At 45.1% G+C, this 10871-nt stretch overlaps 1 protein-coding gene across 3 annotated transcripts in view; it reads right to left on the bottom strand.

Annotated features, from left to right (window-relative positions):
• Positions 1–714: 714 nt before the first annotated feature.
• Positions 715–10871, bottom strand: part of ACP6 (acid phosphatase 6, lysophosphatidic) — a 33338-nt gene continuing 23181 nt past the window's right edge. For all 3 annotated transcript variants that reach the window (XM_055356922.2, XM_004026507.5, XM_019021457.4), the window contains 6 exons: positions 8551–8638; positions 7584–7716; positions 5816–5916; positions 3498–3593; positions 1595–1760; positions 715–915 (listed from right to left, as the gene is read on the bottom strand). In XM_055356922.2, the coding sequence (XP_055212897.1) occupies positions 772–915; positions 1595–1760; positions 3498–3593; positions 5816–5916; positions 7584–7716; positions 8551–8638 (728 nt within the window). In that variant the 3' untranslated portion in view covers positions 715–771. The remainder of the gene's footprint in view (positions 916–1594; positions 1761–3497; positions 3594–5815; positions 5917–7583; positions 7717–8550; positions 8639–10871) is intronic.

The following is a 10871-nucleotide window of genomic DNA, read 5'->3' as shown; positions in this document are numbered from 1 at the left end:
TTGCAGAGCCCTGGGGTCCACATTTGTTTCTGGAACTAAAACCACCAGGGGCCCAGTGTCCTTCCTGCTTCTTCCTGCTGAGCCTCCACATCAGGGTTCCATCTCACCACCCAGCAACGTTCCCTGACCTTGAAGCCTATCCTTTACCCAAACGCAACACGCTTTCGTCCTTGCTTTCCTGGTTAACTCCTACCCACCTTTCTCTACTCAGATCAGGCCAGGACTTTTTCAGAAGCCTTCCCTGACTGTTCCCCACATCCCCTGCCATGTGAGCAGGAAGTTTCTTCTCTATACCCAAATAGCCCCTCAAATACCTATTACAGCATAAAACATACAGCACTGTATCACTGATTTACTTGGCTGCCTCTCCCACTGGACTGCAACAACTTGAGGGCAGAATGTTTTCACCTTTATAATGATCACTACTTAGTAGGTAGCTCAATACATGTGAAATTAATATAGGAGAAAAGAACTAAAGTCCAAAACCAACACAATTCTACAGGGTCATGATGTCCCCAGCCCGTGTCACACAAAGATGCTTCTAACCTTAGAAACCAACTCACAAAATAGAGAAATATCCTTTTGGTCTCAATATTATACCCCTTTTCCGTTCAGGAAGAAATCTTAGTAAACCCACAAAAAGGAAATATCCTTACCTTATATTAAAGTACATTACCCCTTGCTCTCTCCTCTTCCCAAACACACAAAGCAGGAGGCATTGTATAAAGGCACTTTATTTTAAAATCAACACATCCTGCTTGTATAAATCAGTTACTCTTCATTTCCAACTTCCATCACCTGAGTTTGAGAGCAGAGTGCGTGGTATTTTTCTGGGCTTAAGGTATAAACTGACATGGCATTCAAGAACATGTCCAGCGGGCAGAGCCCATCAGGGCAACCTCTTGGCACCTGCTCCTGCAGAAGAAACATAACTCAGCAGGTCCGCCGAGGAACCCGTCCTTCTGCTATTTCCAGCTAAGCCCAGAGATCTGAAAGGTTCTGATCCATGTGGTATACATGTGCATACATATTACAGACAGGAAGGCCCCACTACCCAGTGAGCTTCCAGAATAAAAGCACTATGCTCTGCTTGTAAAAGTCACTCAAAAAGTGTTGAATTGACTGGGAAGAAAGAGTTGAGTTACATCCCTGAGCTGGGAGAACCAACAGGCTCATCCCTGGGGCGTGCTCTGGCCTCTGCCCTGGACCCCAGCCCTGATGAAGCAGCCAACACCACGGGTGCTAACAGCAGCACACATCACCTCCCAAAGATACCACCAACAATCTCCAAAACAGGTCTCACAGCCAGGAGGTGACATCCTGACAGGGACGCTCAGGAGAAGAGGAGGGGGACCCTGTTCCTAGGAGTCTGTAACAGAACTGGGATAAGGCTGAAGCCCCATCCTGCCACCATCTGTCAAGTTCTGCCTGACCCCTGGGCCATAGCCAGGAGTTGCCCTATAGGATTCAGAAAGCTGACTGTACCAAGAGAGACTCCACTGGGCCTGAGGAGGGAGACTTGGTGCTAACTCAGGTGGGTGGGTTTTGCAGGAGGGTGCCTCACCACCACCCAACCCCACCTCAGGGGTATTACCTTCCCATGGTAATAGAGCTGCACAAACCACTCCTTAGATTCCAGGTGCTGGTAGAGTTCCATGGTCAGGTCAACAGCAAACGGTGGCCATTTGTGGTCAAAAATCCCCAGGGTCATTAAGAGCGGTATGAAGGTCACATCATGAGCCGCATAGAGATACAGCTTTCTGCAAGAGGAAACAGCTCTCCACAATTCTCTGCCTCTGGACTCTGAAGGTCAGGATGTGGCCTGCCTCCTTTACGTAAGACACACTTGCCTCAGAAACTAGGTGACATCTAGAAATCAGCTGAGCCTGGTATAAAAGTCCTTTGCAGTAGATCGTGGGAAGAACCCTTGTTCCCACTCCCCGTGTCTTCATGACGAGGGTCCCCGCCCGAGAAATTCTCCTGGCCTCCGCCTTGCCACCTACTCACTCCTCCCTGGTGAGTTTCAAAGAAGAAACTGAGCATTTGTGGCTTAGACCCCACCTCTCTTCTCTCTTTGGGTCCTGCCAGCCTACATGAATGCCCTTCCTACTCTCAGCCATGGGATGAGTTTAGTAGGGCTCCTTGTTGGGGAAGCTTGAAGTTTTGGGGTATTAAGTTTATTTCAAAATAATATTCACAAGCCCATTTGGCCTTCAGCACATTCTCCAAATGGCTTTAATCTGTAATAAGAATGCCATTTTAATCTACATCTGCCTGACACCAGTATCCATCTCTTAGGAAAGACCAAGGATTTTATTTATGGACCCCTATCCTAGAAGACTAGCATTGGATCCTGTGGTGTTCTAAAGATCCAAGGCAGAAGATGGCAAGGTGGCAAAAGCCAGAAAAAAATGTACTGTCATTGCAGGTACTGTGAAGGACAGGAAATGGTATTCACAAGATTTGCTATTACAAATCTTGGCCCAAAGTTCCTGTTTCAACTCACTGTCCCCTATTCCTCTTACGCCATCATGAGTTTCTAGCTGTAATACCACAACAGTGCTTCTCCAAAATTCAGGTGACTATCAGTCACCTGGGGATCTTGTTAAACTGCAGATGCTGATTCAGTAGATCAGGCTGGAGCCTGAGAACCTGATGAGTTCTTGGGCAACGGTGAAGCTGTTTTTCTGCAGAACGCACTTAGCAAGTGCCTAGGACACATAATATTCCACAGCCGTAGTCCCAACCTTGGATTCAAGGCTCCAAAAGTGGCAATGGAGGCTCATGAGCTACTTCCAACATTTTTTTTTTTTTTTTTTTTTTGAGACAGAGCCTGGCTCTGTCACCAGGCTGGAGTACAGTGGTGTGATCTTGGCTAACCGCAACCTCCGCCTCCTGGGTTCAAGCAACTCTCCTGACTCAACCTCCTGAGTAGCTGAGACTAAAGGTGCGTGCCACCATGCCCGGATAATTTTTGTATTTTTAGTAGAGCAGGGTTTCACCATGTTGGCCAGGATGTTTTCGATCTCCTGACCTCGTGATCCACTCACCTTGGCCTCCCAAAGTGCTGGGATTACAGGCGTGAGCCACTGCACCTGGCCACTTCCAGTATTTTTAAATGCCTTATGGATATCATACCTTCTTTACACTCAATGAAAGTGGTTCAAACTACACAATCCATTAAGCAGTTTATCTTTGTTTTGGACTATTATCATATCAAATCAGTGTGATATCATAATTGGCTACTGTTTAACATATCTTCGATTAATAAAAAAAAGAGAGAAAGCAAAAATAAAATTTTCAAAACATGGTAGGAGGGGTGCAGCAGGAAGAAAGGTTAAAAGATTGTGAACCTCTTTGAGACTTGAGGCCTGTTAAACATTACCTTCGGTCACTGACAGCCTGGTTCTTGCCTCACTAAGATTCGGGTTCCCTCCCTACAGCCAGAAGTTCCCACGGCCCTTAGCTGCACAAAGCAGAGTTGCTGTGCCAGGTACCTGATCTTGTCGGGGGCAGTGGCAGAGTCCATGGCTTTCAGCAGGTTGCTCTCTAGGATGTGGAGGAATGGGCCTACTGCCATCTGAAGACTTTCCCTGTGAAAAGTGAACAACATTTAAGCACGTAGAGGGCACTCAGCATTCAGGGGACACAGACTGATTCTGCCCCCAGGACCTCATGAGTCCAGACAGAGCTGAGAAAAAGGCAAGTAATGCATAAGGGCCAGCAACGGGCCAGAAGGAGAGAAATGACACCGAGTCCAGTCTTGGGGTCCTCTGCGAATAAAGACTCCCAACAACACAGGCACCAGCACACAGACCTGTTGTGAACACAACTGAGATGGGAGGGGCTGAGGGAGCAGGAGAGTGGTAACCTGGATAAACCGTGACCAACTAGGCCTTGGGGAATCAAAGAACAAAGCTGACAAGCTGGGAAGAAGAAGGGGTAATAATTTCCAGGAATTCTAGAAGGCCCTTAGAAAAATAATCAGAAGGAACAAGAACATCCTTAATTTTGTTTCCTATGTGCCAGCCTTCCTTCTTTTGGAGTTTGGGCCATAAGGACATTTCTTATTTATGTCTTATTTATTTTACAGAAGAAGTTCAGTGGTCGTGCTCCCAGGCTTGGCTGTGTGGCTCCACCACTTTCATTCTCAGGCCTGTCACATCACGGCCACAGGTGACTACTGCAGCTTAAAGCATGTTCACTCACAGTAGTGAACAAAGTCCACTTACTATAGAAGAAAGAAATGTCTCTCATCTACTCATCCTAGCAGCTGATCAGCTTCCATGGAGACTTCAGGGACTGGTCTTCTCCTTGATTTTGTGCTTCTCACTTTTTATCAAAGAGAAAAAAACACCCCTCCTAGAATTCCCAGAACCCAGTCACTGACAAATGAAAACAAGGTTGCCATGATTGGCTTAGACAAATCCTTATTTGTGGTGATTGGGTAAATGACCATCTTTGTAAGTCAAGGAATGTTGCAGCAATGGATGAAGAGCAGGCAACCAACACTGTATGCAACATATACTTTTCAGAAGAATGTATACAGGCAAAGCCAAGTTGGATGGCCTTGTGAGGTTGTAACCATTTGTCCTTGAAGAAATGTTAGTTTTACAAAACCAGAGCTAATTGGAATGGAATAGACAAGGTCCTGTTTAAAATGATTTACACCAGAATAAAGCAAACTATACCAGAGGCCAAATCTGACCAGTTTTGGTAAATAAATTTTACTGGCACACAGCCATGTCTATTTGTTTGCATATTGTCTTTGGTTGCTTCATGTTACAAGGGCGGAGATGAGTAGTTGTAACAGAAATTGCATGATCCTGACAGCTTAAAATATTTACTAAATATGTGTGTGTGTGTTGATAAAGGAGAGGGAAGTAAGTAACAATTTAGGTACGGTGGCACCCCTTCACAAGCAGAAAAGGGAAGCTGGCAAGTCCCAGGGAGTGGCAGCAAGCTGTGTGGCCTGGCAGGAACCTTCTAGATGCCCTAGGCTTGCACAGAAGTGGACACACTGACCCTGAGTGGAAGGAATGCAGTCAGGGGCTCTTATCCTTGGGCACCCAACCGTGCAAATTCTTGAACTGTTAGATGCCTTTCCCCCCTACTCATCTTTCCCAGGGCTACTTCCTACCTCCCCTCCTCTATCAAGTCACCTATTTTTAGTGCAAGTTGAATGCTCTCAACCAATCAGAAAAAAAGGTGTCTTCCGAAATTTGGTAAGAGAAAAACTTTCCATTCTGGTAGTCAGGAAACAGACCTAGAAACAGAACCCTAACTGCTAGTAATATAGCGAAAACACAGAATAGGCAGTCAGTGGATCTGGGTCCAAGTTCTGGCTCCATCACTTGCTAGCTGGGCCTAGACCAGGTAGGCAATATCTCCCAGCCTCAGTTTCTTTATCTATAAAGCCAGGGAGAAAGGTATCTCTCTCACCTCACAGTGAGAATGTGAAAATGGTTTGCAAATTGTAACATGATGACTAAAGACAGAAATGAATATTTTTTCTTCAGCTCCCCCAACCCAAATCCTTTAAACCTTAAAGCAAAAGGAAAAGGCAAGTGATAAAGTCATGAGGGTGGTGGCTCCTGGTTCTGCATAACAGGGAACAGAAGCACTAGGCCACCAGTCCCAGCTGCAGAAGTGCGAGGACCTAGGGCCTACTGGTAGGTGGGCAGAATGGGGTTCAGCCTCCTTACACGAGGAGACATCAGATGTCAGGTGTGAGTGGGCCTGATGAACTCCTCTTCCCCATACACTTGGATGTCTGACCAAGCGTGACTTCATGCCAGCAGTGAGAGCCCCTCACCTGTCTTCCTTGGGCAGTATGTACAAGGATGTGTCCACAGCTCTCTGTTCGATCATCCGTGCAAATCTCTTCAGCATGGGGCAGCTTGGGAGGCTGTGTGCCTGAAAGGGCCACATGTAGTTTTAGAAAAAAATGCTTCTCACCTACTGATTCTGGCAGCTGATCAGCTTCCATGGAACCTGCAGGAGCCCATCTTCTCCTGGGGAAGAGAAGACGGGCTCAAGAACAGCTACGTCTGTTAACAGGTCAAGAAGCTACGTCTCTAAAGCTCTTCCAAAGCTATTACTAGATACCTGAAGGCCAGGAAAAAAAAAAAAAAAAAAAGAAAGGGTTTCTTCCCTTTCTGATGACTCCTCATCCACTCAAAAATGAAAAGCATTTTTGTTGTTTTTTTGCTTTTTTTTTTGAGACGGAGTCCCGCTCTATCGCCCAGGCTGGAGTGCAGTGGCACGATCTCGGCTCACTGCAAGCTCCGCCTCCCGGGTTCACGCCATTTTCCTGTCTCAGCCTCCTGAGTAGCTGGGACTACAGGTGCCCGCCACCACGCCCGGCTAATTTTTTTGTATTTTTAGTAGAGACGGGATTTCACCGTGTTAGCCAGGATGGTCTCGATCTCCTGACCTCGTGATCCACCCTTCTCGGCCTCCCAAATTGCTGGGATTACAGGTGTGAGCCACCACGCCCGGCCTGTTTTACTGTTGTTGTTTTTTTTTTTTTTGAGATGGAGTCTTGCCCTGTCGCCCAGGTTGGAATGCAGTGGCGTGATCTCGGCTCACTGCAACCCCTGCCTCCCAGGTTCAAGCAAGTATTCTGCCTCAGCCTCCTGAGTGGCTGGGACTACAGACGTGCGCCACCACACCCGGCTAAATTTTGTATTTTTAGTAGAGACAGGGTTTCTCCATATTGGCCAGGCTGCTCTCGAAATCCTGACCTTGTGATCCTCCCACCTCAGCCTCCCAAAGTGCTGGGATTACAGGCATGAGCCGCCATGCCTGGCCTGTATTTTTTAACTTAAAAAAAAAAAAAAAAGATGAATAAAATACAAGGCAAGGAATTCATAAATTCCTACTTGATCTTCATTTTCCCAAAATGACGTCTAAAAAATACGCCATACAAATACATGATATGAACTCTTGCCTTCTAACCTTAAACCTATTTTACACATAAAAGCAAGGTGCGTTTCTGCCTTTAGGGTACACTGTCATTTTATTTTCACAAGATGGGGGAGGATCCTATATAACTTTGGATGTCCAACTTTTAAATCTAGAGAAACCTTTCCCATTGTTAGTCTTCTTTATGTATTTATTACAGAAAAAAGATCCTATGGCTAAATAAGCTTAAGGAAAACAGATTTAAAGATTAACCAGCTTTCTTTATGAAGGGCATCTCAGATTTTTTTAATATGCTGATGTACATATAGTACTCTCAAGAAGTGATACAATAAATAAGGATTCCAAAATTTTTAGACCCTACTCATCCCTCCCTACCCATTGCCCCCGCCTGCCCAAACACACACTGCATATTGGGTGTTCTGGGGAACATGCCTCAAGAAGCTCTGGTCTAGAGTTCAGTGTCTGTGTTCCTACCTGGGTAAGGAGTCTTCCTCGACTGCTCCCTATCCCTCAGTCCCCACATCCATTCTATCTGTAGGTCCTATCACAGTTGCCTTCAAACCAGGAGGCCTCCACCCACTTCTCTCCACCCAGTTCTAACTCCGGAGCCAGCCCACCAAGGCTATTATCCCAGGCTCCCCAACCCCAGGACTCACCTGCTCGGCAGCCATGTTGTCCAGGAGGATGAAGAAGTCCACTTTATCACTACTGTCAATGCCCATCCTGTCCTTCACCTTTTTCAAATCCTCTGAGATTCCTGGCTGTAAAGAGGCAGACTGCCTCCGGCCTCTGACAAAAAATAAAAAGTAATGCCTTATATTCTATAGTGATTAACAGTTTACAAAGTGTGCTTCACACTTGCGTTATCATTTGGGATATCATTTAATCCCCACAACCCAATGGGGTTAGCTGGTATTATCCCAATTTTATAGATGAATAAACTAAGGCTCTATAACGTCAAATGACTTATAACGTTAAGTTAGCAAGTACCAGGGTTAGGATAACAGGATGAAATTTTCCAAATCTCACTCTAGCATTTGCATTATATCAAAAATGATGCAAGCATGGCCCAGGTCTGTCTGAAAACAGCATTTTCTTTTCTTTATGGAATAAATACCATATAGTCTTAGTGCAGCCTAGAGATACCTGAAAAGTGTCATCAGCCCAAACCGATCTATCTTACATAGAAACATATTGGTAAGAGAAGAAAAATCTGTGTCTTGTTGGGCTTGTACAACTGGACTTGCCGGTTAAAGACAGTCTCAATCATCTTTTATTTAACCTGTTGGTTTTCTCATTTGCCCCACCTGAGAGACCGGGGTTGTCAGAAGGATCATACTTTGTAAATGGCAAAGGCCCACTCGTGGCTGTATGTATCATCTCGCTAGCCCAGTGTGCGGCTCTTCCCAGAATTCCTGGCCTTCACCATGGGTCTGTCATTGTGAACAAGACTTCTTCGCTTCCTAGACAGCTGATATCACACTTAAGTGTAATTTAAACCTTCCCATCCATTATTCGCCAGTGGGGTAAGCCTGGACAGGCCCTCAGCACAGACAGAGTTCTGCCAGCAAAGGTTGTAAAAGGTTGTCCCCAACTGGTGAGCAAGAATCCAGGGGCAGTTACCTGGTTCTCTGCCTCAGGCTCCAGCAGCTTTGGTAGTTAGGATACAAGACTTCTGAATCTGCTTCATCAGTGTGGATGATGATGGGTCCTGGAAGAAAGGTAGGAAGCACAGGCAGGCAGAGGCTTCAGCTTGTTCTTCCCAGCATCTCCACCCCCTTCTCTTTGTCTACAGAGACGGAGCAGAGATCTGCTCTGAGAGGCAGATCATCAAGGTTACTCCTTAAGGACAGAAAATGCCTTCAACATGCCCTGGCCCTGCCAAAGGAGGCTCTCCTATAATCTGAGCAATGAAAAAAGTTAGTGGCAGCAGCCTTGTTCTGTCTAGCGCAAGCCCTCCTATTGGGCCACAAATAGACTAGAGCAGGTAATAGACCTGAAACAGACTGGCAACTCCGTGACGCCTTCCAAAAAATCCCTGCTGTAAAGCACTACCAGCATTTGGGCATTCTAATAAAGAATAGTGTTATCAGAACTAAGTTGCTTCCTGAAGCCTGATCCTATAGGCCACTATGGTGACTTATCACATAACAAACAGAAAAGTGGACACAAGGCCACAGATCCTCTCAGAGACCCCATAGCCTGGCCCAAAATAAAAAGCCAGGCTTTTAGATGAATTGCTGGTCTAACCAAAGATCTAACCAAAGAAACTACAAACAATGTTTCTCATATATCTCATGGCAGTTCACTGCTATTCAGACCTCCTCAGTACCATTGTCCCCTCCCGTCAATGCCCGAAGAAAGTGTCCTAATGCCTTCCCATGCTTTGCTCTGTGCCAGAGATGGCAAGTGCCATCTCTGTGTGGTAGGTTCTTTTTCCACACTGCTCAAGCCTGATGGCAAAAGAAGGAGCTCCCCAGCAGCAATTTGGGATTCACTGAGGTCCATCTACAGAGTGATCAGCTGAATCAAAGTCCCAAAGGGGTATTTATTCCCAAATTATTGATAGTCAGAACCAAGGGCTTTAAAAATAGCCTATAACTTTACTAGAATATCAGAATTCACACACACATCGTTGGTCTGGACAGAAGAAACCACACTGAAAGTCATGAGTTTAGTCTTCAGTCCAGAACTAACCAGCAGTCGCCCTGGGAAGTCACTACCATTCTCTGGGGTTCATCTGTAAATCGAAGGGGTGGGACTATATCAGCCACAGAACCTCCTCCAACCTACGACTATTATGTGAAGTATAATAATAAAAGAAGAGGTGCTGATGGCTGCAAGGTGGAGATCGAAAGCATAGTCCACTTGCATGTCCCATCCCCTCCTTTTCTGTGCTTCCTCAGACCCCTCTGAAGAATCCTGGGGTTCTGCAAGATTTGTTGTGAAAAGGACAAACCAAATGATCCGATGCCGCCTCCAGATATACATGTTCTCAAATAAACAGTTGAGCATAAAAGGAAAAAGTAGGATTCTGAACCAAGACTGCCAGAGTTTGAATCCTAATTCCACCATTTACCAGTTTTGTGTCCCTGGGCAAGTCATTGAGCCTCTCTGTGTCTTGGTTCTCTTATCTGTAAAAGGGGATAATGACACCTATCTCATAGGGTTACTGAAAGAATTAAACAATATATGCGAAGTTCTTAGAACAAAGTTTGCTGCATACAATTGGTCCTCCATGTCCTTGGGTTTTACATCTATGGATTCAATCAACCATGGATTAACAATATTTGAGTAAAAAAGAACAATACAAAATAACACAATAAAAATAACATAAATTAGAAAATAGTACAGGATAATACACAGCATTTACATTGTATTGGGTATCATGTCATCTACAGATGATTTGAAGTACATGGGAGGATGGGCATAGGTTATATGCAAAGCTATGCCATTTTATAAAAGGGACTTGAGCATCTGTAGATTTTGGTATCTGCCCGGGGAGAGGGTTGTCCTGGAATCAATCCCTTTTGGATACTGTGGAATGACTGTACTAAGTCCTTTATGTGTTAGAATAACTATGACTTAAACTTATAATATATAACACTAATAATATTATAAACCTCTAATATTTCCATCTGGAGTCTGATATTGGTGTCTGGATTTTGGACCCACAGTTTATGATAAATAAGGCACACTTGAGTAGACAAATGTACATTGAGCAAATGACTTGGCCAGTGGGCAGACCAATAATCTCCAGCTTTCCCCATAGCCTGATTCTCTGTAGCCTACACGTAACCTCTGGGATTTTTCTAGGATTTTACTCCTAAAGCAATATTCCAAAGTTGCACCATTTCCATCAACAGTGCCACCTTCTGGGATTCTTTTTTTGTTTGTTTTTTGAGATGGAGTCTCACTGTCACCGAGGCTGGAGTGCAGTGGTG

This window comes from Gorilla gorilla, chromosome 1, assembly GCF_029281585.2.
Source record: "Gorilla gorilla gorilla isolate KB3781 chromosome 1, NHGRI_mGorGor1-v2.1_pri, whole genome shotgun sequence".
In the NCBI taxonomy this organism is placed as follows: domain Eukaryota; kingdom Metazoa; phylum Chordata; class Mammalia; order Primates; family Hominidae; genus Gorilla; species Gorilla gorilla.
Note: the sequence above shows the minus strand (reverse complement) of the source record. Positions and strands in the feature narration are given on the sequence as shown.